Below are 27,255 nucleotides of genomic sequence, written 5' to 3'. Positions count from 1 at the left end.
AGCACAACATTGTCCTGAAGAGCAGTCTTGAACTGACATAGCAACAGTGCCGAATTCTATTGCTGCCCCGTGACAGCTGGCGGCTTCAATGGCGACTTAAATACCAGATCTACATTGGTCCAAAAAGTCATCCATCACTGTTGAGGCTCCGCCCATCAGATCTGTGGCGGCTTTGGAGGGAAGTCTATGAAGCCCTGTGGGCGGTGCAAAGCAAATTATGCCATGTGGTGTTTCGGAACGGCGTTCTGATTGGTGTACTAAATTCAAAGTTGACGCCCACTACTGGAAGAATAACCCTTTCTGATTGGTTAAATCCACCCTCCCCCGAGTCGCCATTGCGCGTTCACGGCTTCCCGTATTCTCCATTTAGTTTTACGTGGAGAGCGTAAGATCAGCACGTTTCTCAACGCCTGTACGCAATCGGAGTAGCTAACGTGCGTAGTGACAAAGACGGCGAGCCCGAGACCTATGGGGAAGGAATAAAAAAAGAAATCCAGTTTCGTCGCTCTCCATTATCTAACAGTGTTCTATTTGGAAGTCATACCTGGACTCAACGTCGGTTTATGCTAAGATTTTGTCTGGCGGTGCATCTTGCGAACGCCTTAGACGTTTTGGGGGTAAAGTAGACGGCTTGCCAGTGGACGATCTGCAAGGCTCGGTCGGCTACGGCGAGGGAGCCGCCATGGCAGTCGGTTTACTGAGGCTCCACATTGGAATATGAAGAGGATCTGGACGGGCCATAAAACGCCGCATTTAGCCTACATGCTAAGTTTAGCATCTTTGTGAAACTCACCCTGGATTCGGAGCAAATATTTTGTTTTTGAAACGCACCCACAAAGGAGGCCCAATTCATGACAATTTTAGTAGGAGACGTTTCTTTCTAAAGGGCCCCCTTGACTGAAAGATTCCAAGCAAGGGGATAATGCAAAGATTTGGACAGAAAGGCTTCGTTTATTAGGCGAGGGTCCCCTGTCTGTCTTTCCCCTTCTGTAGCTACTCATTCGTAGCTACTGATTTGCTGTCGTTCCCTGCCCTGTTTTTTTTTTTTTTTGGATGAACAGCTTCAGAGATCACATCAGTGGCTAAAGCAAGTCCTCCGAGAACCACCATCGAGCGCCTTCAGCATGTCGGGTCGTCCCAGGACCACATCCTTCGCGGAAAGCTGCAAGCCGGTACCGCAGCCGTCCGCCTTCGGCAGTATGAAAGTCAGCAGTAAGTCGTCTACTCTACACCGCCTGCACTGCACCGGGCCCGGTCGGTGTGGGCTCCACCCAACCAACCGAACCCCCCCACCCTCTTCCAGCCGTAACCCCCCAACGAACCAAACTGTTAGCCGCCGATTAGCTTAGCTGATCCCGCATGAGGTGCTTCCCTCACTCGGTTCAGAGCGTGACAGGCCCGTCCTTTGCCTTGGAAGTTGAATGCGAGCCTCGGTTCGGTTCTGTGGCGACAATGATGAATACGGTAGTATGGACCATTTGGAAGATGAGTCATAGCCGGGTTGCCACATAGGCTGTGCGCGTGTTAACACAGCAGGCAGGGCCAGTAGCAGGCCGGCGATTATGCAACTGTCACGGCTTAAGGTGCGCCCATAAAATGACTGCACAGGCTGGAGGAATCCAAGGCAGAAGATTTCTCCTGTCTTTTTATTTGAAACGTGTCGTATGGCTGCAGTGTCGTTAGTAGCAGTCTAGGAAAGATGCAGGCCTCCTTGCTGCATTCAGGTTGATCACGTTCTATATGTGGGGTGTGGAGCCTTTTGCTTATCAGGAGCCAATTCAGTCATGTATCCAAAAATACACACCACTCATGTCATGAGCATTGCGGGCAACTTGGTGGCCCACTGCCTTCATTTCCAAGTGGAAGTATTCGAATCTTGGCCACAGTGAGTGGAGTTTGTGTGTTCTTGTTTTCTGCAGGCACTTAACCTTCCTTCAACATTCTATAAACATGCATGCTATGTTCATTGATAACTGTAACCTGTTCATGGGTGTGAATGTGAGCGTGACTGTCTGTGACCTGCAGTTGGCCCGTATCCAGTCTAGGGTAAAACCGATCTCTTATTTTTAAGTCGACAGGGATAGGCTCTAAAAGATAAAATAAAAAAAATCAGAAAAATATTCAAGTTTGTATTGCATATTAAAATCAATACACTAGGCATTTTTAAATGAATGGATGTATTTTCTTTGATTCATTTGGTAACATAGGTATTATTTAATATCGATTGGGAAAGCTTCTTGCCTCCCATTTATTCATTGCCACTCCCAGTTGGAGATTACTGAAAAACCAAACATAAAACAGCATTACACATTGCGTTTTAACCCAACACCCTATAACTTTGTGTGCTGTACACGGGCCACCGGAAATAGCATCGAAGTTGTTCAATGTATAATTGAACCCTAATGGTGCAGCAACACACGTTGACAGGCATTATGTCAATGTTCCTATTCTTTGCAGCTTACTGAGCCACTTATTTGTGAATCTTTTCTTTATGAATTATTAGCATTAGTTGAGTAATTATTCCTCATAATAAAGTAATAATTATTACTATTAGTATTATACTGCCCTCTGGTGACCAAGACATGCTCACCAAAAGAAGCCCCAGACATGAATGCATGAATTTGTTGGGGTGAGGCTGGGGGCTAGAGCTAATCATTCCTCGCGGCAGATATTGCTATCTGTGTGCTTCATACACTACATTGTCTAGTCTTGTTAAATGGTCAGCTGTTGTTTTTTATCCTGTTGATGTAAAGATGGACTTTGTCTGAATTATCTTGCATTGCATTGAGATTTAGAGCGGAATTAGATGCGTTCTTAAACATTTCAAGCATTCTTTAGTTTGAATTATCTGAGGTGTTTTTGTTGTTGCCTGATATGGTTAGCGAACAACCGTCCTGCAGACGTCAATTTGCAATGCCTCAAACGCCCTCCTCTGTTTAGTGATGGCTTTCTTGGTTTGGTATTCATTGGACGCTTTCTTTAGAACTGAAGAAGCCCTTAAGTCCAGTTGCCTCGATTCAAACTTTACTGATTGCTGTATTTGACCTGGCTGACTGAGAATCTTTGCAGACATCACACAGAACATCTTTAGTACTACTCATGTTAGCAGAACGTCTAAATGTAATATTAATGTACAGTTTTGTTTAATTATTTTACAAGCATCTCCTTTGAAGCTGGAACACAAATCCAGCAACACAGGCGAAATTGATTTATCTGATTCAAACTGTCAATGCATGATGCACTTAGTGCAGCTATTTGTCATGAGCAAGAAAGGCCATCATGGCAGACAATTGAAGTCTAATGAATAAGCAGGGTTTCTGCTATAATGTTTTTTTTTTTTTTTAATGAATAATAGATCAAAAATATATCTATACATATATACAGTACAAAAGTTTGGAAATAAATAAATAAAAATCATTTGTTCGTTTGTTCGTCTTTTAAACCGCTTATCCTCATGAGGGCCGTGGGCGTGCCTATCCCAGCTGTCTTAGGGCGGTAGGCGGAGGAATCATTTGTTAAACAAAAAAAAACAAATGTTTGACAATTTTAAATTCTTCCAAGTAGGATGATTTTTCCTGGATAACAACTTTGCACATCTTGGTATTTTCTCAGTCAGTTTGGGCTGTTGCTGCTGTTATATTCCTGGAGTGAGGGCTCATGCGCCATACGTTGACACACCCACCTTTGCTGGGGGGTAAGACAGCTGACCAAGAACAATGAGCCGGCTTGTGTAGCGTTTTAAAGCTGCAGCCCGTCGTTTCTATCTTTTTTTTTTCCCCTTTTCCTTTTCATCACCCCCTCGCTTCCCTTTTGCAATTCATGGGATCAAAAGGACACACTTTTTCTCATTTTCAAGTCTATATCTTTATGGACTTGTTATCTTCCCCCACACACACACAAAAAAAACGACATTTCCCTTTCTATCCTGATTGCTTGCATGCTGCTTTTAGTTGTGAGAAATCCCTGTACGATCGGGTGCGTGCGAACAGACTTTTCTCACAGTTTGAGGAAGTGCAGAGGCGGCTAGGAAAGGCCCTCCTGAGTTAAGTAGGCTGAATCGTACAACTGTTGTCTTGGCTCCATTGATTCCACAATAGTTTGCTAGGACCAAGTAAGGCAGAGAACCCAAACCTGCTACCTGTCCTCCGGAATCATCATCAACTGTGTGTTTTCATAGCGAGAAGTTGGACTGTGCGTCGAAGGATGAAAGCGTGTGCGTTAGCTAGCTTTGCCGTGGAGTAAAATTGGATGAGATGTTCAGACCACCCATGATTCGCTGTCACTTAGTTTGAAAAGCTGAGCCGCAGCTGATAACCACAAACAACCACGTCCTTCCAGAGTTTCACTTCTTTTAACTTTATCTCACCTGCAGTGCCACGCCCGCCCAATGACTGTCTGTCTCTCTCAGGGGATAAAGATGGCAGCAAGGTAACAACAGTGATGGCCACTCCAGGCCAAGGCCCCGACCGGCCACAGGAGGTCAGCTACACGGACACCAAAGTCATCGGCAACGGTTCATTTGGGGTCGTCTACCAGGCCAAGCTGTGTGACTCTGGAGAGTTGGTGGCCATCAAGAAGGTGTTGCAAGACAAGAGGTTTAAGGTAAATTATCTTAATCTCATATTAAAGGAAGGCGTCGCCGTAAAATTCCGTACCTGTGAAAACATGAAAACTACCTGAGTCACAGTTCGGTGTTCTTTTAAAACTTTTCTTTTTAATCTGAATTTGCGCAAGAGTTTGTGTTGAGTAAGTTAAGTGAGAGATGGTGCTACTGATGCATTATGGGAGAGGCCCCCCTCTGCACGCATATGAGGGATCACATTTCAGCCTACTGGAAAATAGATGCTCGCAATGGAACCAGCACTTGCCCGCTCTTGCGCACACGCGTTGCAAAAGGATACGTCTGGTTTTTTTTTTTTTTGCTATCACAAATTCCACCGAAAAATTCCAAAGTGCGCGAATCAAAAGCTCGCTTGTCTTATTCCTATGAATAAAATACCTCTATTGTCCATATTGCAAACATTAAAAAGTTGAATCTTTTCTATTTGATGCTTCTGAGATTTATTGATTTCAATTAAACCAAGTATAATAAATGTAGTTTATGTCCATAAGTGTTGATGTGGTATCCTGAGCAAAATCAAATTGAGTCCTAACTGGTCGGTGCTGACGCAAGCCAATAGCTGTTAGCTTCTGCTGATAATCTCACGAGAGTAACATGAGAGAAAATAATGTCTACTCTGAATGTAATAAGATTATGAAAATCAATGCAGTGTTATTCATCAAAGGCTATAACACGAGAACAAAATAGGGATGTTTTAGCTGTCGCTGATGAGTATCTTCTCGAGAATGACATTTTGAAGATAGCTTAATGGCTTTAATTATTGTGTGCCTAACCAAAGAGTGGCAAAAACTCCAATCCAAATGAAACCGAATGACCAAACATTGGATTTACTGGGGCTTGTATATTCCTTTTGCCAATTTGAACCCATTTTATGTAAATCATTCATCAGAATAGGCTGAATGGCTCCAGTAGTTACTGGACAGCCCTTCCCCAAGCCTCCTCCTCCTCCCAGCGCTCCTAGACACACCATAAAACGGGTGTTTCCTGCAGAACACAATAGTTTGTGACCTACATGCATTGATGTCACATTTCGGCAGGCAAGAAAGGCTGAGGAAGGAGCCATTTTCCTTCAAGGTTAATTCAATTTTTTGGGGAAGAGACGCTGTGGTCACTCTTGAGTAGATAATGTGTTTTAGTGAGTGATAACACTTTCTTTATCTGTTGTACAAAATTAGCCCCGCATGAGCAACACATGAAATTACTCTGGTTCTCGAAAGCAGAAGACTGCTCATTGCTCAACTTGTATATAAATGTAAAACGCACGTAGGTGTTTTCACGAAAATATGGCTTTGAAACATTGAATGGGAGGATCTCGCTGAATATTCCAAACCCCTTTTCCCATGCCAGTGTTGTTTTTTCATGTGGAGACATCTGTTATCAAACCACGCTTGGGTAAAAAATTGACCCGTGTGGATATAGCCTCAAGCAGCGTCAGATATTGTGCCATTATTGTCATCTTGCTAGCAAAGCAAAAGATGAAGAACATTTTGCAGCTGGAAGCAATGTTTCCTCCTTTTTGACACAGAATAAATTATAACTATCTGTCATTTTTTTTTAATAAAGAATCGTGAGCTCCAGATTATGAGGAAGTTGGACCACTGCAACATTGTCCGACTGCGATACTTCTTCTATTCCAGTGGAGACAAGGTGAGTCATTGCACCATTATAAGATGTCTCGTGTGTTTAGCAGTCACTGCATCAGGTACACCTGAACATGTTTAATGCAAAAATTAGTTGCAAAAGCCTGACTGTCAGTCCGTCCATCCATCTGTCCGTGTGTTAGCAATCACATTCATGCTTTGAGTGTACGCTGCACACATCTACAGACATCAGTAAACTGTGTGCAACAGAAGTCTTTATTTTTTTCACTCTCAATTTTGTCCATGTTCTGTTTATTTCAGTTACGCAAGTTGTCAATTACCGTAAATAACCGGCAAGGTTTTCCTAAACCAAGGATCGCTTATAAATGAATAATTTCCGTAGCCCCTCGTGCCTGACCAAGGCTCGCCTCTTTCAAGTGTGCCACAGGAAAGAAAGTGGATCAATCTTGATTTTGCATCAGAGAACTCACACTGGCCAAATGTCCTGGACTTCAAATAGGTTGAAGCACAAGTTTGAATGGCCTAGTTTGAGTCGTCCGTAAGAGGTGACACTGTAATTTGTTCATCTATGTCCCAGCAGGTATGTGAACCCGGCTGTTACTTCTGTGTAGCCTTTCGCCCCCATCAGCACTTGGCTTAAAGGGAAGTCCCTGTCGGCTGCCCGACTCGACTTGCCTGTTGAGCGGCGGTGGTCCCCTGGCGAGATAACAAGGCGAGATGGCGTCACGGGCTTTGCTGGCAAACAGTGCGTGTGTCAAATATAGACACACGCGCTCGTATGGAACTTTACCATGACTCTGCTGTTAGGAATGCATCCTTATTACATAGTACCTCCACAAGCCAAAAGATGGCCACTGGGGATTTCAAAGAGGATACAGAGGCGACTGAACAAGAGCTGGGGGGGGGGGGGTCTGTTAATTATAGAACTTCCCTCCATGCGGTCACACCATGTGTGCATTGACCTGACAAGCACAGATAGGTTTTAGGACACTTAGGTGATTCAGGCGTGTTTACCTTAAAGTAGAGTCTCCTTCTATCCCAAGAACAATACTGCTGATATAGCACCATACCCCGTTTAATCAGATGTAAGGTGATTCAGGCATAAATCTGAGCAAACGCTTAGCTGTATTTTAGCAGCTTAGAGGGGATAAGCAGGGCTATCGTCCAATGTCATTAACCTCCTCTTTCATAGAGCGCGTTTGCTCTTAAGATTTCTGACCCTTGTCACCTTTTCACAGGCCTTGGTGAAATTCTGCAGTGACAATCTTTTCATTGCTTTTTTTTTGTAATCTCACTTGTTGTAAGACAAAATGAGGAGAGTCTGTACTAATTGCGTATAATTTCGCATAAATGCATGGTGTAATGAAGCCACACACCCATTAAAAGCACTGTTTGAGAGTAGTAAGTTTTTGAGCGGGATTGTTTGTGAAAATGTGAATGGATCAAGTGGGCTTAAGGGGGCACGAGATAAGAGATGGACAGGACAAGTTGGATAAGAGTTCATGGTGGGTGAAACTGTGTGTCAGAGCAGCCACTACGACTGCTGCTGCTAGTACGACTACCGTACTAGTTTTTTTATGTGAGAGCATGTCCTCCAAAGTCGCTTAATGTTTACTAGCGTTAAATATTGTTTTTGAATTTTAAGAGTGACTGTCCCAACCAGGTTTGACCTGATACGACAAATTTGACTCCCTCATCTATTAGTTAACAGAATTGTGTTTGCATTACACTGCCAGCGGTTACGATGCTGAAGAATAATCTTGAAAGTACTTGGAAAAGTGTTTGAATTGGACCCTGGGAAATGAGTCTGAACCCTTGTGAGCACGTGTTTCGGCAGTCTTATGTAACCCCTACCATGTGGTGTGCTTTGACCCGCTCACCACTTTGATAATATGCTCACTAGTTAGTGATGGCCTTTTGAGTGTGACATTGATTTGATAAACTTATTGACATTGGATTAATATTTAATTTTATGTATTACTAAAAGTATAATATCTATAATAAAGAATTAATATTTGGATTAATAAATGAATATTTTATTTATTAATCGAAGTATAATATATAAAATATTAACAACTTTTTTGTATTTATCAATATAAGAATAATAGAAATATTTTATTTATTAATATAAGTATTTTTTTGAACAATTGTAATTCTTAATGTTCTCAACTCCCGTTTGTAGTAAGCAATCTATTGAGCACAATAATGCTGCTCCGAGGTCAAGTTGCAACAGTGTAGTTCAAAAGTTCCCCAAGGTGATGTCATGTTGGTCTCCTTTAGGTAGCAAATTAGTTGAGAGTGAATCCTCAGCAGCTCAAAAAGCACACTCCAACTGGGCAGTACACACAAGTAATCCTCCCAGAGTAATCGATAGAATAATAGATTACAAAAAGGGGAGGTAGTGAAAGCCCTAGTTTTTTTTGTTTGCTTATTTGTGCTATTTGAGCACGCACGGCTGTGTGTAAATTAGCGATCGCTGAATTTGGACGACGTCAATCTCACCTTAACAGGCTATATTTGATCTGTGCGTTTGGTGTATATCCAACGCGTATCACATTTAGAAGAGTTCTGATTCCAATGCGAAGAGATCCAATTCCGTGCAGCCCCCCCCCCCGCCTAGTGTGACGCATATTCAAATTGTGCCAAACAAAACGAAGATTGTTCCACTTGTACACTGTAAATCCAGACAAAACCCAAGTGTTAAATTTACCCCCCCTGTTTTTTTTCTTAGTTTGACCCACAATGTTACATCGCCACCTATGTCATGTGGCGCGTTTGGGATGCAGTTGACTTGACGTGCCGGATATTTCCATTTGACACAGCGTCACGTGGTAACACTTGATGATTGACAACTGAACCCGTTGTTCAGGTGTGTGAGTAGCTACGGCAGCAAATTGGCATCTGAATTATTTAGCAAAAGTGGGCCAATCAGGTCGCTGCCTGGCTGTAACCCCATTGGGATCCAGCCAAGGAAGTGGCTTTGCAACCAGGCAGGAAGTGAGTCATTGCTGTTGCTAGGCTAAATATAGCTTGAGTGGTAATAGCGGGAGGTAGTGGCAAATCTTATCAATGGGTGTCGGCAACACACACTTGCACACAGTGCAGTGGGATGACACCAGATTAATGTTTACCTGAAGCCACCAGAGGGCTGAAAGTGGTTTGGGAAATGATGCTCATCATTGTTCCTCTTCGTGCTCTGTTTCTGTCTATTCTTAACGTTGTTTTCCCTTTCACTAAAAAACCGAATATTGGCTCCAAATATTGGTTGTCGGCCTCCCTGACTACCAATAAACGTTATATAATACCAGCCCTGAAAAAAACCATTTTGGTCTATCTCTAATTTTATTGTTTTGTATTTATGACCTAGAAGTGATTTTCTTATGAATATTTACTATATTTGTAACTATTAGTGTGGTTTAGTGAAAGACGCCTGATGCTCACGGCACAATGAATCCCGAAGTATACAAAAACCAAATTACAAAAAAAAACGCTGGCCGGGATCTATTCAGAAACGAAGGGAAAAGGAAATCATCCCAGAATAATAGCGTGACCCCTGTGTCCCTTCAGGGTCAGCGTGCTCCAGAAAAGAACGTGCGCAAACTCGTTCTCCTCCGTGGAGGAAATGATATCAGTTTCTGTGGAGTCCTCTGGAGTACAGGACGTTGTGACGCATGCGTGTGTGTTTCCTGCCCTCGGGGGTGGTAAACCCTACACAATGGAGCCCCAGTTTGACTAAGGGGGGAAAAACGTCATTTATATCTGAACTCAAGAAGCTTCATTCATCAGCATGAGACATTTTATGAACCCCACAGAGGGAAAGGCAAGACAGAGGCATTAAATTGAGTGTCACTCATATATGTGCATTACAGTGATGTCTGATTTACAACTATACTTTGTGCATGAATTATTAAATTTTTTTTCTATCTGTGCTCCTCACTAACAGAAAGATGAAGTCTACCTGAACTTGGTTCTGGATTACGTTCCTGAGACGGTCTACAGAGTGGCCAGACATTACAGCCGAGCCAAGCAGACTCTGCCAATGGTTTATGTCAAGGTACTGTGTCTCATGTCTAAATACTACCGCAGCTCATGTTAACGATTACCTTATGCCTCGATACGATTCCTTTTCTTTTCTTTTTTTTTTTACCTGGCATGAGAGAGAAAAAAGGGTAGCTTGTGCCACAAAACTCACGAAATGACTGCATTATTCACAAGATTACTCAAGACCACGAGTGTCAATGCAAACTCCGCCTCCTCGCATACTTAAGTATGTGTTGTGCGTTTGTGTTTGCAGCTGTATATGTACCAGCTCTTCAGAAGTCTGGCCTACATCCATTCATTCGGGATCTGCCACCGGGACATCAAGCCTCAAAACTTGCTCCTGGATCCCGAGACGGCTGTACTGAAACTCTGCGACTTTGGCAGGTGGGACGCTGTGGTCATCTGACCTTGGGACCCTCACACTAAGCATAATATTAAAGTTGTTTTTTTTTCACTGTTTAGTGCCAAGCAACTTGTCCGCGGAGAGCCCAACGTGTCCTACATCTGCTCTCGCTACTACCGAGCCCCGGAGCTCATTTTTGGGGCCACTGACTACACCTCCAGCATAGGTAAGCGTGAGCCCTCCCGTTGCTCTTTTAATTGGCACGCCTGCATCTGTCTCCTTAAAATTGAATTCAACCTTCTTTTCAGATGTGTGGTCAGCAGGCTGTGTGCTAGCCGAGTTGTTGCTAGGACAGCCGATCTTCCCCGGTGACAGTGGTGTGGATCAGTTGGTTGAAATTATTAAGGTAACGAACGCAATTGCCAAAAGTTAAAAGTTGCCATCCACCACTCCCGTTTTTGTGACTGAGCTTTTCACCTGTTCGTTCCAGGTTCTCGGCACACCAACCCGGGAGCAGATCCGCGAGATGAATCCAAATTATACAGAGTTCAAATTCCCCCAGATCAAGGCCCATCCTTGGACTAAGGTGAGTCAACAGGTACAGGAGCCCTTTTTATTCTCTAATATACCACTTCATGCATGTGTGTTGTCATTACACTCAATGTGGGGCGGTGTCATTTTTGCTACTGAGGTCAAACAATTTTCTGAAATGAATATGATAATTTACTGGTTGACAGGCATGTGTGAAACTCATCCCTAGATCATTTCCTGACTGCGACGGGAGTCTTGTGATTTTTGAAATTGGGATTGAGTTTGTCCCAAATTGGACAGAGAACTAAAGTCAAATACTGCGGTGGTGTTTGGTAAACATATGGAAGGTGTAATTATAACAAAAGCTGTCTTTATTATATTGCATGCATACATGTCAGGAAAACAGTCTTTGCAACAACAACAAAAAATAATAATTTGTATGAATACTAAAATAAAATACTGTCAAGTAGTAGGCCCACATGTTATTAAATATAACATATATATTAAATATAAACATTGTAAGCAACTTCAACTCTAAGCAGTTGAAACATCAACACTGCTTAAAATGACGCAAACATGGATTCAAATAAAATATATTGCATATAAAGGTTGCATTAACTATACAGAATAAATGTTTAAAAAAACAAACCGTTCCTAATGATTAAATGCAAATGTATTGAAGTTAAAGATTAAATACAACTGATCTTTACTCGTGCGGTAATTCTGTCAAGCATCACAAGAGGGAGTCCTCGTAGCACACTTGCCCTCGCCAGACTGCCGCCTCACATTGCCTTGTCATGCTGTTTGTGCCCATGAAACAGAAATATGCTGTTGTGTTTTTTGACTTGTGTGTGTGATCACTGTACAGACGTCTGTGTGTGCGATGGGTGTGCAGGTGTTCCGGCCGCGTACGCCCCCAGAGGCCATCGCCCTGTGCTCGCGCCTGCTGGAATACACGCCCACCGCGCGCCTCACGCCCCTGGAGGCCTGCGCGCACTCTTTCTTCGACGAGCTACGCGACCAGAACGTCAAGCTGCCCAATGGTCGTGAGAAACCCTCACTCTTCAATTTTACCACCCAAGGTTTGTGACGCATTACATCAGGTGTAAAAGTGACACACCTACAATCACATCAAACACCCAAAGAGAATTCAGACCCACAAGCCGCTTTAATACTGTATGTTTTGTCTGTCTTCTCTCAGAGTTGTCCAGTAATCCGTCTTTAGCCTCCATACTCATCCCCGCCCATGCTCGCAGTCAGGCTGCCGCCTCCACCCCAACCAACCCCTCTACCACCACAGGTAAGAGTCATGCTGCCCTCCAGCTGCTTAACAAGGAACACAATTGTTCGTAACCACCAGAAACAAATTATTAGAATCTAATGGTGGATGCATCTGATGTACAAAAAAAAACAACTGTTTTTGCGGCCAAGTAATGGTCCAGGTTTGTGGTCTGCTGCGAAGCCGTGTCTAAAGGGGGCTTGTGAGTCACGAAATAAGCGTGAGAAGCGCAGCATTGATCCTGCCTTGTTTGGTGAACATAACAGCGGTACAAAGTCCAAAGATTTCCTGAAATTGTTGTCAACATGGCCACCTTGTGTCCACAGACGGCAGCAACACAGAGCGAGTCCCCAACACCACCACCGCCTCGGCTTCGGCTTCCAACTCCACTTCCTGAGCACGCCGTCATCTTCCGCCCACCCGGTCTCAGCCCCCGGTCCACAGCCTCCCCACTGTTGACCCGGCTGGCACAACAGGCTACAAACGCAAATGAAAATCTGCCTTTTAGCTCCCTCACAAGGCGAGCCTCCTTTGCCATCCAGTTGTTAGCCGTCTCTCAGTGGGCAGGGCGGCGGCACAGGTGTGTACATTTAATTGTGCACACAAAGCTCATCTGCTAATGTTTTCCAGGACGATTGTATGTATTATAAAAAGAAAAGAAAAAAAAAAAAGAATCTGAAGCTGCGCCCAACCAGCCCTGCCCGCCCCCTACACTTTGCCCCATTTAATGGCATCATCACCACCCCAATTCTCCTTAATACCTTTCCTCCTATATAATGCATGGCCTGAGAATGGTTAGGGGATGGGGCTGCCAGGGTTGGCTCGGGTGCAGTCTAGGCATGAGGCTTGTGCAAGCACACACACACACACACACACACACATACACACACACACAACACACATACAAACAACCCTCACACAGACACACACACAGACACACATACACGGATGCATGTGCAAAGAAGCAAATCCAGATGGGAATTTTCTTTTCCTTTAGCCAGGGCTTGTTTTTAAAATGCTTAGCAAGCCGTTTTACTCAACTTTGTTTTAAAATATTTTTCGACCCCCGCTCGGGCCATTATTTTATTTTTATTTTTTTTGCGTCAGATGTGACATGTTTATCTGGTCCTGTGTGCTTGTATAATATATACATACAAAAAATTGCATTACATACACAATTTATATATTACTTTTCCTTATGTATAAAAAGTATATATAGATATATGTATATTAACTACTACGGTTCAGAAGTCTGTTAATGGGTGAGTTCATATCCATCATTAGAGCCGGCAATATTTGCTGTTTGATGACAAACAATCCCCACCCCAGTTTTGCTGAAATGTGCTAAAATCCCAGCGTCGCTTCCCCCCCGTTTTCCATTTATCATCTTTTATTGACGTGTGGATTAGGGTGGGGGATCCCTCTCCATGCCACACGCTGCTATGCTTTAAAAAAATAAAAGACATACAAATTCACTAGCATGAAAAATGTAGCTCAAAAGTGCTCATGATGTATACGAATGATCCATCATACAGATGTTTTTATTTTTATTATTTTAGTGTGGCCTTTGGTGGACATTAGAAAAACTAAACTGATCCCTTTTTGCCCAAACAAATTACAGCTGACCTAAAATGGCCCTTTCTAGTACAACCTAAAATCCCTGCCGATTGGGTAAAATGGCATCAATACGAAAATGGCGTCCTACAAAAAAAACTAAACTAACCCCTAATTGGACAAGCTGAGGTTTCCCACCCTTATCCAAGGAACCCTTTGTAACCACTAAGTCATCCACCTTGGCTCCTACTTGTGTTTGCCAAAGCCCATCAAAGCATCTTCTAACTGATAACACACAAAAAAAGGAAAGAACAACAAAAAAAAAAGCCCGAACTGTAAATATAATATAAATGCTCCTCACCAAAAGTCATTTTTCTTCTTGTGTTATGTACATATGCAGACCCATGTACTGTTTAAAAAAAGCAAAAGAGAAAATAAACACACCAACAGCAGAATCAGGGCAAATGTTGAGCAGTTGATGGATATTTTCGATGATCTTTATCCAGCCATATGTCTGATGTTGACCTGTACAGTACAGTAGATCTTGTAATGACAACTAGTCATGTATAGTGTAACTATAGTTTGGAGTGCCTTTGCTTTCATACACTTTCGCCTTGTCGCCACCCCTACAGTAATCGTGACTCGCCCCCTTTCCCCCCTTTGGTGCTGTTGAACCCCCTCCCCACCCCCACACATGCACACAAAAACACATTTCATTGTAATATACAGATTGTTGATTGACTGTTAATAGTAAGGATAGTTTCCTTTTAGTGTTTGTTTGAGTAGGTGGTATAGATTTATCTTGGACACGCGCACAAGCAGTCAGTAACGCAGTAGTCTGCACAAGGACCTCAAATGAAAAAAAAAAAAAAAAGACTACATAAAATGAAAATACAGTACAGTATTATGAAGGTGTATCGGGGCCACACTAAAAGCAGGGGGGAAAAAATCGAAAGTGATGGAATTGAAACAAAGTTAAAATGTTGCCAGGAGAAAATGTTAATGTTACATGAAGATTAAGTAGTAATGACCAAAGTTGTTTGAAACAATACAGGGCAGTATTGTGTACGTATTGAATGAAAGAAATACAAAATGAGAAAATTACAAAAAAGCGATTTGTATGTATTAAATCGCAGTTTTAACAGATTAAAGTTGAAATATATTTTGAAATAAAATAAAATCCTCAAATCACAAATTGAAACATGAGCTAAAAGTGATGACTTTTGAGGATGTCATGGTTTAGGTACAAGTTTCACTAAGAAATTAAATATGAAAACTCAAATTAAATACTTAGACCATTAACCCTTGGTCTTATTCGGCCATTTATTGCAATACGACAACAAAAAATTGAATTCTCGTTCACAAATAAATGATTGCACTCATAATCCCTTTCAAAATCCCAACTTTATTCTTGTAAAATACATTTTGACTTGAGTTTTGATCATCGCAACTTTATATTCTAAACTTTCTCACTTTTTCCATGCATCATTATGCCTTAAATCTCATATCCCACATGCATTGTAATAACATCTCACCTTTGTTCTAGCAAAATTCAGATTCTTGAAATATTAAAACCGTTTCCAAGTTAAAAGTTGTAACATTGCAATAACGTTGACAGTTTCAGTTGTAACAATACACTTTATCCTCGTATCATCACTTCTTCTCTTCTCGTAAATTATGATCCCCGCCCCCTTTGTAACATGTAAACACCTTTCATGTGTCATTACAACTTAACTTTTGTAATAATCCGCCTTTACCGTTTTTTGTTATTACTTTTATTCTCATATTGCTTCAATTTATTGTTGTTTACCGTCAGATGACAACTTAATTTAGTAGCAGTACAAGGTCCTAATATTCTAACTATTCTAACTAATTTATAACTTATTGTTATAACTAACTTATACCCCAAGTTATCATAATGCTACTTTTGCTCCCATTACCACTTCATTTTTGAATATTACATTACGACATTAGTCTCGTATCAATGCAACATTTTACTACTATTTTTTGTTGTATTGTTATACTCATTATTTTATTTTCTGAAGTATTAAAATTCCGTAACATTGCGGCTATCACTGAAATATTACAACTGTTCATCTGCAATACTTTATTATTGTATTGTTACAACTTAATTCTCACAATCGCCCAACTTTGTTTTCATAAAATTACAACTGTAGCCACTTAATTCATTATTATTTATTAGCATTTTCTCATCACATTGCGACTTTTGTCACAGAAATTTCTTGTTCCCCCTCGCCCCTTAATTGTGGCCCTTGTAGTCCTTGTAAAACGTAGGTAGTAACAACTTGTTTTCCTTTTACTGTATGTCTGACATATTTGGGAAAGTTAGTCCAGTATTCAGTAGCACCTAAGGGTTCGAGTCATGCGACCTCTCCCGCTTCCTGCTTGCTGTAATTTTGCATCCACAAACATTTTGCAGCCCTCCAAAAGTACCACTTCCCCTCTCCCTAAATAGCCACTTCAAGAAAAACACCACAAAATTTGCCAAAAAAAATAAACAAGCGGAGATGCTCGAGTTCCATGGTAATGTAGCACAATGTGCTAACCGGGTTTAAGAAAAGACAATTGTTGAAAAGACTCTGAAAATAAAATCCCATATAACAGTACTACTTGAATGACTCTGTGACTGAACATTTTTATTTCATGTTTTCTTTTGTTCTGTGAAGTTATGCTAAATGTGCACCTCTGTAAATATTCCCTCTGCGTGCTCTGAGGAATAGTTCCCCTGGTACTGTAATTTGCATTAAATAAAGAGTAGGATAGCCTGGAAAAGAAAAAAACTTTGTCTTTTGTCTTTATTTTGCTGACAAAATTTAAAAAATATATACAATGAATTACCATGTGTTGAAAAAAAATTTAAATTATTGTCCTACAAATGTCATTAACCAATAATTAAATGTTTTGAATTTAAGTGTGACTTTTCATTTAAGACACAAATTATACGATACAGTTTAAAATGAAGCAGCCATTTGAAAGGTAACCTTACATAATTGGAAATAAAAGGTTTCAGGGTATATTTGGAAAAAAAGTCTTAAAAAGTGGTCACATTTTTTAAATAGATTCAATAAGATTCAATTGATTCTGTAGTTGGTTAGGGGGTGTTTATTGATTTGTGGTGATTACACATTTAACTCTTCCTTTCACACTAGGCAGAATAAACAAAATAAAAAGGGTCTTCTCAGACCCTAAAAAACTGTTTATTAAAGCAAAAAAAAAAGAAACAAAACATTTTTGTCCATTGTTTTATTTTATAGTTGCAGCTGTGTACACATCCTGTACTACTCGTATTACTTTGCTCCATTTGTAACTCTCTTTTATTTCAAACATTGAACATAACATGACTCATTTTGATTGTCTATGAAGGCACTCAGAGTTTTTCAGGTGAAAAAAACAAAGTCGTGCTAGTGGAACACAGCGATTTACTCCGGAAACGAAACTAATGACAACATGGTAAGTCATGGCAAGACTTTTTTTTTTTTCCCCCTACCACAGCTCATTTCCTTGATTTGGTTACAGTTAAAGCGAAGTTAGGCAACTAAATCTAAATACATTGCATCATGCTTGGATCAGTAAGTTTGTAACGTTCATCCTGAAAACATTTGGGGAGCATAGTATGATTTGTGGGTAAAATGTTTGACTTTGCTTTTGATGTGACTTAACAATTATATGATTATTTAGCACTGCTGTGATCCGGGGCTGGAATGTCGTCTTGGACCGGAGTGTCAGCCGGAGCCAGTGTGTCGTCTGTGGCCGACGTGTCGTCCAGTCCCGGCGTGTTGTCTGGGTCTGCTGTGTCGTCCAGGTCCGCCAAGTTATCCAGGCCCGGTGTGTCGTCCGGTCTCGGTGTGTCATCCAGACCCGGTGTGTCGTCCAGGTCTGCCGTATCGTCCGGTCCCGGTGTGTCGTCCAGATTTGCCGTATCATCCCGCCCCGGTGTGTCGTCCAGTCCCGGCGTGTCATCCAGGCCCGCCGTGTCGACAAGCATGTCGACCAGGACCTGTTGGGCGGCCACGTCGGAAGGGCGGGTCACCTGCGGGGTGCCCATAGTGCTTGCCACAATCTGCGGCATGGAGTTGCCCTCCACGATGCTGTGCACCGCCAACAGGTGTCTGCGCTGTCTCTCGTGCACTAGGAGAGCGGAGAAGCAAGATTAGAATCTTGCATTATAAACTACCGAAATGAACTTCTCTATCACATTCCGCTTTATTAAGATGCCCCTGTACATACTAACTTGAGTTGTTTGATTGCTTAGCTTTTGTTTTTTTGTCTGCCAATATTCTCAGTGATGGCAACTAACCTCTCTTCCTGACTGTGATCTTCTCCATCTCAGGAATGAGGAAGCCGTAGACCAACTCGGACACGATCTCCTCCGACTGAAGATTATTGCGGCTGTTTACGCAAAAAAAAAAGCATAGAATCAATGGTACAGATTTTTCTTCTTTGCATACACAACTTTACAGACAAGTTGGTGAGGGTCCATCACCTCTCCTCGATGGCGTAGGCGATGTCGTTGACCTCCTTGGCCACCCGGCGGATCTCCTCTCGGGCCTGCTGGTCTGCCGTGATCTCCATGGTGTCAAGGATGATGTCCTCAAAGTACAAGTCCACTGTCTCCTGGTGGACCTTCACCACCTACCACACACACGCACACTTGTGACGCAATCTGTTTTAGCAGGACTCGATCCGGCTGACGTACCTCTCTGAAGATCTGGTCGTCCTCCCTGCGGCGGCGTTCCTCTGCCTGCCTCCGGCCGCTCTCCTCCGCCTCGCGCCTCAGTCGCTCCCGCTCGGCCAGTAGTGTGAAAGCGTGGATGCGGCGCTCCTCCTGCAGACGGATCAGCTCCTTGGACAGAGTATCGAACACGTATTCCAGCTGGCCACCTACAGCGGCAGCGTGATGAGCATCCTCGCGTGACTTCTGCCAGGGAAGGAGAAACGATTGCAGGTAGAATTAGTAAACTGGGGGGGGATTTGCAGACTCCCTGAGATATACTTTTCCAAAAGAAGTTCCTCTCCTCACTTCAACATAGGTCGCTAGCACTAGATGCCACGAGATAGTGTCAAAGCACTACTTGTCTATTAAACAATGATTTAAAAGGAACAATACCTCAAGTCGCTGTTTCTCTCTCTCTTCTTTGAGAGCCAAGACCATCTCTTTGTCAGCTTTCTGCATCTGCTGCTCCTCTGCTCGCAGGGCGTGTGCTGTCCTCAGCTCCTTGATGAGGTCCAAGTGGTTTTCTTTGCTGGTGAATATCTGCATGGTGGCAAACATACAAGGGTTGAGCATGGCAACGAGAGGATGAAGACGCCATGGGTAGACACATGCAAACAAACACCTCCGTTTGGATGCTTCTTCCCCTCAGGAGTTTCTGCAAATGGATGACAGCCAGCTCCTTCTCCTCCTCCCCCTGGAGAGCAAAATGACAATTAAGATGTGAGAATTAAAATGATCACGTTTTAATGTAAGTATGTCAGAGAAGAGAACTGGCCTCCGGCGGTTCCTCCACAGTGGGGGTGACAGGACGAGGAGCAGGCTTTTCCTTCTTGATGAGATATTTGGCCATCTCCTCTTTGAGGTTCTACACGAATATGAATGATGATCAATGAGATGTGGTGGCACACACAGTTTTTTTTTTTTTGATAACCTTGTATTTGTCCATCAGAATGCTGCTTTTGCTATCAGGGGGTTTGCTCGTGTTGAGTTTGGGTTTGGATTGTTTCTTCTGCAGCTTGAGAAGCGCCTCACTGGGTCTATGCATTCGATTCAGCAAGCCTGGTAATGACAGTTCAAATAAATTTTTACTTGGATCTTAATAATTTCAAATATAAGCTCAAAATCATTCAAAGAGTTTCAATACGCACCTTCGTATGTCTCCAGGCGTTGGGTGTCGTGATTTGCAGTTTTTTTGAAGTTGTTGCCGCATACTCGCGAGGCACACGTCAGCGATGAGTACACCGTATAGTCTTTACAAGTACCCAGCTGCTTGATGTTCTCCTCCATGTTCCTCCGCTTGGTCTCCAGCTTCCTCATTGCTGCATGGCCATTTTTTTTATGTTTAAAAGTTATCGACGGTTTTGAATCTCGCTCATTTCACCGAAACTTACATCTCATGTGCTGCTTGTCCACTTTGTGGAGCTTGCTCTCCTTCTCCTTGAGCAGCTTGGAGTAGATATTATTGAGTCGATCTTTGGTCAAGGTCAACTGGGGTTCGTCCTTATGCTGCAGCATCTCCGCCAGTATGACCAGACGAGCGTCCTGCAGCCTGCAGATGACATTGTGCTGAGTCCGACATGGCTACTGCCATCTTATTAAAAAAAAAAAAAAAGTTATTTTGTTAAACTATTATTAAAAAAGAATAAATATAAACAAAGCATAGCCTCTATATAAATATCTGAACAAATAAGCCATTAAAACCAGTCATTTAAAGCATTTACTTCTGTATTTTTCCTTCTCTGAAGGCCCACTCTTTTGCTTCCATTTCCTCCATCATCCGCCTTCGTTTACGTAAAAGATTCGGTTCATTGAGCGTAGGAAGTCGAGCTTCCCACACCCGTCTGGCTCGTGCCCGCTCGATCATTTCCACTTCTTCAATACTTGCAGGCAGGCCTCGCTCTGACGGTAAAGTGTGTTATTACTGAGTACACTGGGCTATGTAAAGATCTCAAGAGTGGCTCGTGTGTGTACCCCAGGTGAAAGAAGCCAGCGCCAGCAGCTCGGGAGGGGTGGTCCCGGCACGTAGCAAATAATCCGGGGTGTACGGGTCTGTCTGTGCTTCGCTCTCCCTGTAGTCTGTCTGCACTGCCACATTCAAGTGGGTGGGAACTTCCTCAGCCTCTCTGCCAGCTGCTTCTAACTCCTCTCTGATGAAGATGAAAAAAAATTAAACATCCATCAAATAAAAAATAAAAAAATAATGGTGAATGTTGAACTTACTGACAACTATCACCATTCACATCCAAGGGAGTCAGTTGCACAAATGGAAGAGAGCTGAAAAAAAGACAATAGAGTCGTATCATTATCTTTGTGACTTTCTGAAATGGCCAGTGAGTGTTTGTTATATTTGGAGTTGCAAAGAGAGCCAAGTTCAAACCTTTTAAAATATTTCCAGCGATCAGCTCCACTTGGTTGAAATGTTTCTCTTTTCTTCATCATTGGCTGAATTGTTGGAATAAATCTGTCAAGGAAGACAGTCATGAGTGATACCAAACTTTAATGGTAAAATACAACATGCAAATTTCTGTAGGTGTTTTTGTATTACCCAGCCAGTTGCTGGAGGGCCTGCTGTCGTTGTTCTGCGCTGCCACGCCAGCGATGGTCCATAGAATGTGGCGATGGCTCAAAGGAGGGGTCCAGACGAAAGGTGACCTTCTCATTGTTGAACATGTTTTCAAAGTCGGGCAATTTTCTCTGCAAAGCAATAAATATAGAATACATATCTATTCTTCTATGATGGCTAGATTTCATATTATGAGGTCTGATTTTTTAGCAGACCTTTCATATTTTAACATGATAATTTATCATTGATAAATCACTGTAAAATAAATTGAAATGCTTTTTGTTGTGGTTTGCAAAAGGTGGTAGTGTTGTTTATTTGTCCTTTGTTACATCCATACCTTTTTGTCATTTTCATTTGGAACTGAGCAAGCATTTTTTAAGGAATATATCACTGTACATTTGGATACAGTACCGTATTTGTGCAGGAGTTTAATTGAGTGGTAGGTGTATTTTTATTTTTTTAAAGTTTCTTACAATTGGCGGCTTGAATGTCTTAAAACTGGTCCTGACATGGTCGATCTCGGAAGAAAGGAAGTATACCGGCTCTGGAAAAAAAAAGTGACATTTATTCCAACTACCAATATTTCCTCCTAAACAATAGCTCGTCCTACGATCTGGCTGGCTAAATAAACGTAAAAAAAAAAACTTACCATACAAATAGTCATATTCACGCTCCCGTTTGGAAACTCTTGCGTCCGTCTGCTTGGCAATGGTACGAGTGACAGTTGACATTTTTAATAATGATTTTTATCCACACAAAAAATCGCAACCGGTGCCTGGAAGAAACAAAGCTGCTTAAGTCTCAATGAGAAGTAATGTATTTAGCAGTAGACGCTTCTTGTATGCGTTCTCTATGACGTCATCAGCGTCGGCAGAATGTATATTTAGACGAGCATACTGCATGTAAATATTTGAATGTGTTGTTCTATGATGTAGAATAATTTTTTTGACGCATGGCCGCCTTACTTTGTCGTGTAAGAAAAAAAGTGCACGGTGTATCCTGAGATGGCTAGCAAAAGGTATCGTATCCTCGCTGTGTTACCATGGAAACTGTAAACTTGAGACAAACAAAAAATGGGTTTGCGTGACAAGTTGGAAAAAGTGACATAAAATATGTCCTATAAGTCATTCATGTTGGAAAATGTGTAGTTTTTTTTTTTTTTTTACGTTTTATTGTTTTTGTTTTTTTAAAGAAAGCTGTTATGACGTCAAAGAGGAAGGGTCAACTACAACTCCCAAGATGCTCTTGGCCGAGCAAAGGCCAACCAATCAAGTAAGAAACGTTTCTTGCTTGTTAAATACTTCTAAAAAAAAATAAAACCCCAACTCAATTGAATAATTCAAGCGTTTGAACGTTGTTGGCAATTGATGCAAGGCTTATTTTGCCTTTTTTTTCCTGTCACAAAAACGTAGTTTCGTAAAGAAAGAAAAAAACTCAAAATAAAGTATGTGTCCAGAGGTCTTAGATTTGGGGAAAATAACAAAATAACTGAAACTGAGAAATACATCAAGGCAACTGTGTTTTGTGTAGTGTTATCACCCAAAACAAATTCCATTACCCTAAAGTGGATTTTGACATAAACAGGATGTCAGTCATCTTTCTCTCATCCTGTGTCAATGTTGCATAATGATTGTGGTTTGTGGAAGACTCTTGTCTTCCCCAAAGTCAAATTTATCTCAAAAAGTTAACCTCCGTTTTATTTTTGGCCTAGGGGATACTACGCTGACCTAAGCAAATACAAAGTTGTGATGTCTTGCAAAACATGCCAGCTCACAGTCAGCTGAAGCTCCGCAGCTTCAAAATTAAGATGTGGAGTTAATATTGAATCCCAACACACCATAGAAAAAAAAAGTAGATGTATTTAGTTATTCATGGCTGTCGTGAAAATTCTTTTCCAATGCCCTTCTCTTGATTCAAACACCATAGAAAAAAAAAGTAAATGTATTTAGTTATTCATAGCTGTTGTGAAAATTATTTTCCAATGCCCTTCTCTTGATTCAAACACCATAGAAAAAAAAACTTGATCCATTTAGTTATTAATAGCTGGCATGAAAATTATTTTCCAATGCCCCTTCTCTCACTTCCTGACACAAAAAAGCATGTCTGGCTCTGATTAATTTTCCATAGAAAACATGTAGTGAAAGCAAGTTATGATTCATATGTCCCAAGTGACTAAACAGTTCATAAAAAGTGGTAAGTTCACACTTAACGTGTGCTTTCATCACTTTGTGTTAGTGTGACTTTATATATCGTGCTTGTATGACAAGTGTCAGATCGGCGGTTAGTTTAAAAAGCATGACAGTTAACATGATTTTTGTCTTCACAAATCACCACCATCAATTTCGAATGATTCAACCGATGTAATTGTAATGTAGATGTTCAGTTGTTGGAATTGTACATAAAGGGTTATATTTAAAACTCATGCTGACTCATAATGTTAATTCCAGGACATAAACCCAGATGAATAAACAGGACATAAGATTACCAAAGATTTTAATTTTACCAACAGCCTGCCGGGTCAGTAAGAACTGATCAACTTCTAACAGCTGAAATGCTAACGCAGCAACCCGAGTAAAGCAAAAAAAAGTATAATTTTCTGTAGAGCGCAGCATTCAACTTCCTGTGATGATCACATGATGATGCTTGTGGAGGAGGAGGAAGAAGGGAGGGATGGATTGTGACCACACTTTTCATGTAAATGTGTTTTGTGGATTAGAGATGCAGCACTCTTTAACTAATAGCTAGTTCTGTCTTGAAAAGATGATTTAAAGCCGTGTGGATAGCTGAAGATGAAGGAGCCGATTGGGGTTTCTGCTGTCATTCTCTTGTTGTCATTGCTGTGCCAAGCATGGACTCAGGACTCAGGTCTGTAATATAGCTGCAATATGGGTACCAGTGTCAAACTTTACATAATCAGCCATAATGGTCATCATTGATTGACAGCCAGATAGTTAATAATTTAACAAGACTTTTTTTAATGTAATAATACATTTAGCGTTTTATATTGTTTTTTATGGCGAATAATAATAATAATAATAATAATCATTTAGTTTTGTAACTTCATAATTTATAATTGCCCAAAGATCATTAGTATTATTTTTTAATTCTGACACTTTTGGACTATTCATTGTTTATTTTGTTGTTCAGTATGTATTTTATTCCTATTTTCATTCTTATTCATTTCAAATATTTAATGTTTTTCAAATTCATTTTATTTCCTTGTTGATTATTTATTCAGTTTAGTATTTTATACTATTTTTCATAGATTTTATAATTTTATGGTTGATAGTTTTTGTTAGTTTTGTTTTTCAAATATTACTTTCATAATACAAGTTTCATAGTATCTCTTTTAATTTGTATGCCAGAAATATAATTGACTAATTTCAATTATTTATTGAGACTTTTTTGCTGTCCTCGTTTTAATTTCATATACTTTTACAAGGTTGGAGAGGAATTAATTTACTGCATTTAGTTTAGTAGTGTATGAGCGCACCACAAATAGATGGCTTCTGTTGGTGAAGATAGAGTGCAGTTATGAGTTATAATGTTTACAGCTAACAGAAAGAAAGTGAAGGAGACGTGAGCAATGTAAGATGTTCGATTGAAGAAGCTGAACAATGCTTGACCTTTTTTTTCTGAAGTAGTTAGCTCTGTACAGGATTGAAGTCATTCTTTCCACTTGCCCAAACATTAGGTAAACCTGCTCAAGCACAAGTTTGGCAAAGATAACAATGATCTTTTTTTTTTTCACAGTGACCCATTTATATTTCAATGTGAGGAGTGAGGTCAAGCTGAACTGCAGCAAAATGTTGAAGGACTTTATCTATACCATCTGGAGAGTGGACCTGGTTGGAAACAAGCAGTGTGAGGTGGGCCGGGGAATAAATCAGGAGTCAGTCGACACCTGCGTTGATGGCAAGTCCCTGCGCCGCATCACGGAGTCTCGCTCCTACCTGCACATCCCCAACTTCTCTGAACACGATGTGGGCATATACAAGTGCGAAATGGCTTTCATTGGAGGAACCCACACCTGTCAAATCCACGTGTCCATTACAGGTGTGAAAAGCAAATTTTCACATTGAATGTGCATGCATGTTGAGAAAACCAAAATAGAAAAGTAGCTAAAATTGTGTCTGTCATAGCCATCAGCCTGAACTGCAGCATCTATCATTTTTTTTCCCAGTTCCTCCCAGTATTTCCTCCTGGTTAGAGGTGAGGGACAACAGCATGGTGGCCGTTTGCGCAGCGGAGGGAGGAAAGCCGGCCGCCAATGTCACGTGGCGCTATGCTGAAAACGAATCAGCCGTGGTGACGCAGTGGCGTTCCGGTGGATTGTTCTCTGTAGAAAGTTGCCTGAAACTACCTGAGGGCTCGAAGAACACGACATGCATCATCAGGCATCCGTACTGGGAAGCAGAGAAGATGTTGGTACCAAGGCACCGAAAAGGTTTGTGAATTTTAAGTTCTTCATTTAGTGCCAAACAAGGATGAGTCAATGAGTGAACACTATCTAAGAAGCTTGAGGACGCAAAACAATCAGATTGTGATAAGATTGTACATCAGCACCAAGGTTAGTAAAGTTAATGAGAACTAATGAACTACTTTCTCGTTTACCATTCAGGTCTTCTTGATACCGTGGCGTGCCTTCTTATAGTCGTGTCAGTCTTGATGGTCCTAGCTGCACTTTTATTCTTTCTATACAAGAAGCAAATCATTCTCAGGTGAGAATTTACAATCTACTCCATTTAAATTCTGGAATATTGTTTTTTTTCCCCTTTTTTGGGGGGAACTAAATTATTCTTTTACTACTAAACAGTTCCGTTTCCTTTTTCAGAAATTGCTTGATCACAGACCGCTCGCCCACCAAACCTGAGCCCGTAAGTGTTTTTCAATTGTTCTTATGAGGTTTAGTTTCTTTGGTTTTTCTGCACATTTTCGTTTTCCGATAATGACACCATACTTTGTCTGTGGTCTGTTATTTTTTTCAGACTGAGGAAGTAGACAAAGTGGAGCCTTATGAGTGCTACGTTGAACGTGTCAACTCCATCTATAACTCATGACGTGCAAAAAAAAATAAGAAGTACTTGCACCACTTGACTAGTCAGTGCATGAAGTCCACTCCTCTTGTGCTATGTTAACTTAACTTGGGGAACACAATTATGTTTGACCTATGCGGCGTGTACCTTAATTATGTGTCTTAAATGTATATTTACATATACTTCAGGTTGCTTGAGAACACTAATACATTGAAATTAAAATACATATTGTATCCATATACCTTAAGTTTAAATATATTTCTGAAACATGACATGCACTGCAGAAATGTGACACGTTCTTTTTTTCAACGAGTGTTATCGCCACAGTGCTGTTATGAAAAAAAATCTTGCTTTTTTTTCCCTTCTCTCTTTTTCTTTTCAAATCAACTCAACTGCCAGCGGTTTAAGATGTTCACCAGTCATCACATGAAGTACACCAGCACCATTATTTTGTAGTATTTCTTGTATTTTATTAAATAAACAGTTATTCACCCTACAATACATAACATCCAATCATCAGACATTGGTGGTAACCCAAAATTTTTACATAAAGTACCACCTAAAAGAATCACTTCTCTTTTCAAGCGACACCATCGTGGCAAATATAAAAATACTGTCCTATGGAAGCCATAACGGTTCTCAAAATAACAAGACCTACTGGTGGTGTAGCGTGCACTTGCTTGGCTTGTGTGCCAACACCCTGTGTTTGTTTCCCACACATGACTGTGTGAATGTATGAGTGACAAAAAAAAGTGAAGAAATCATCATCAAATCAAGTCCAATTTATTTTGACTCATCAACTTTTTTCTTTCCTGCTAAAGTCCTGAGGTAAAGTATAGCCACTGTTACTTTTGTGACAGCTTCAGGGAAACAGATTTATGGTGCAGTTCGTCCGGCCGCCCCTCTATCCACGTACACCAGAGGTGTCAAACAACATTTTGTTGCGGGCCA

At 41.2% G+C, this 27,255-nt stretch overlaps 3 protein-coding genes across 11 annotated transcripts; 2 read left to right on the top strand and 1 right to left on the bottom strand.

Moving 5' to 3' along the window:
• The first annotated feature begins 378 nt into the window (after positions 1 to 378).
• Positions 379 to 16,762, top strand: gsk3ba (glycogen synthase kinase 3 beta, genome duplicate a). 7 transcript variants are annotated; one of them, XM_085920254.1, is made up of 11 exons: positions 379 to 1,212; positions 4,373 to 4,602; positions 6,185 to 6,268; positions 10,166 to 10,276; positions 10,517 to 10,647; positions 10,726 to 10,832; positions 10,915 to 11,012; positions 11,097 to 11,192; positions 12,006 to 12,219; positions 12,339 to 12,437; positions 12,743 to 16,762. In XM_085920254.1, the coding sequence occupies exons 1-11, from the start codon at positions 1,125 to 1,127 to the stop codon at positions 12,811 to 12,813; spliced, it is 1,329 nt and encodes a 442-aa protein (XP_085776380.1). In that variant the 5' UTR covers positions 379 to 1,124; the 3' UTR covers positions 12,814 to 16,762. The 7 variants fall into 7 exon arrangements, with proteins under 7 accessions (XP_085776380.1, XP_085776379.1, XP_085776383.1 ...); XM_085920253.1 differs by having other exon boundaries at positions 11,097 to 11,204; XM_085920257.1 differs by having other exon boundaries at positions 380 to 1,212; positions 12,033 to 12,219.
• Positions 16,763 to 17,230: 468 nt separating this feature from the next.
• cfap91 (cilia and flagella associated protein 91) lies at positions 17,231 to 22,266 on the bottom strand. The gene is made up of 17 exons (XM_085920361.1): positions 21,918 to 22,266; positions 21,742 to 21,812; positions 21,251 to 21,399; positions 21,083 to 21,166; positions 20,926 to 20,979; positions 20,677 to 20,852; positions 20,427 to 20,604; positions 20,097 to 20,254; positions 19,854 to 20,024; positions 19,637 to 19,764; positions 19,481 to 19,570; positions 19,328 to 19,399; positions 19,099 to 19,245; positions 18,688 to 18,909; positions 18,475 to 18,623; positions 18,289 to 18,380; positions 17,231 to 18,119 (listed from the first exon to the last, which is right to left on the bottom strand). Exons 1-17 carry the CDS (start codon positions 21,997 to 21,999, stop codon positions 17,662 to 17,664), a joined length of 2,481 nt encoding a protein of 826 aa, XP_085776487.1. The 5' UTR covers positions 22,000 to 22,266; the 3' UTR covers positions 17,231 to 17,661.
• On the top strand, positions 22,177 to 26,792 carry LOC147050923 (cell surface glycoprotein CD200 receptor 1-A). 3 transcript variants are annotated; one of them, XM_085921158.1, is made up of 8 exons: positions 22,177 to 22,286; positions 22,461 to 22,540; positions 24,029 to 24,133; positions 25,022 to 25,324; positions 25,452 to 25,715; positions 25,890 to 25,989; positions 26,103 to 26,145; positions 26,257 to 26,792. In XM_085921158.1, exons 3-8 carry the CDS (start codon positions 24,058 to 24,060, stop codon positions 26,326 to 26,328), a joined length of 858 nt encoding a protein of 285 aa, XP_085777284.1. In that variant the 5' UTR covers positions 22,177 to 22,286; positions 22,461 to 22,540; positions 24,029 to 24,057; the 3' UTR covers positions 26,329 to 26,792. The 3 variants fall into 3 exon arrangements, with proteins under 3 accessions (XP_085777284.1, XP_085777285.1, XP_085777283.1); XM_085921159.1 differs by lacking the exon at positions 24,029 to 24,133; XM_085921157.1 differs by lacking the exons at positions 22,177 to 22,286; positions 22,461 to 22,540 and having other exon boundaries at positions 23,984 to 24,133.
• The last annotated feature ends 463 nt before the right edge of the window (positions 26,793 to 27,255 follow it).

This window comes from Syngnathus leptorhynchus, chromosome 9 (genome assembly GCF_054491065.1).
Source record: "Syngnathus leptorhynchus isolate UIUO chromosome 9, UIUO_Slep, whole genome shotgun sequence".
Taxonomy (NCBI): domain Eukaryota; kingdom Metazoa; phylum Chordata; class Actinopteri; order Syngnathiformes; family Syngnathidae; genus Syngnathus; species Syngnathus leptorhynchus.
This window is presented reverse-complemented; position numbering and strand designations above follow the sequence as displayed.

Bases quoted from the DNA above. Each gene is read 5' to 3' on its own strand.
- gsk3ba (XM_085920253.1), top strand. From the start codon at position 1,125: ATGTCGGGTCGTCCCAGGACCACATCCTTCGCGGAAAGCTGCAAGCCG. The intron at 10,277-10,516 runs GTACTGTGTCTC...TTGTGTTTGCAG, and splicing joins TGCCAATGGTTTATGTCAAG to CTGTATATGTACCAGCTCTT. The intron at 10,648-10,725 runs GTGGGACGCTGT...TTCACTGTTTAG, and splicing joins AAACTCTGCGACTTTGGCAG to TGCCAAGCAACTTGTCCGCG.
- cfap91 (XM_085920361.1), bottom strand. From the start codon at position 21,999: ATGTCAACTGTCACTCGTACCATTGCCAAGCAGACGGACGCAAGAGTT. The intron at 20,980-21,082 runs GTTTGAACTTGG...TCTTTTTTTCAG, and splicing joins CGCTGGAAATATTTTAAAAG to CTCTCTTCCATTTGTGCAAC. The intron at 20,853-20,925 runs GTAAGTTCAACA...CATCTTCATCAG, and splicing joins GTGAATGGTGATAGTTGTCA to AGAGGAGTTAGAAGCAGCTG.
- LOC147050923 (XM_085921158.1), top strand. From the start codon at position 24,058: ATGAAGGAGCCGATTGGGGTTTCTGCTGTCATTCTCTTGTTGTCATTG. The intron at 25,325-25,451 runs GTGTGAAAAGCA...TTTTTTTCCCAG, and splicing joins AATCCACGTGTCCATTACAG to TTCCTCCCAGTATTTCCTCC. The intron at 25,990-26,102 runs GTGAGAATTTAC...TTCCTTTTTCAG, and splicing joins AAGAAGCAAATCATTCTCAG to AAATTGCTTGATCACAGACC.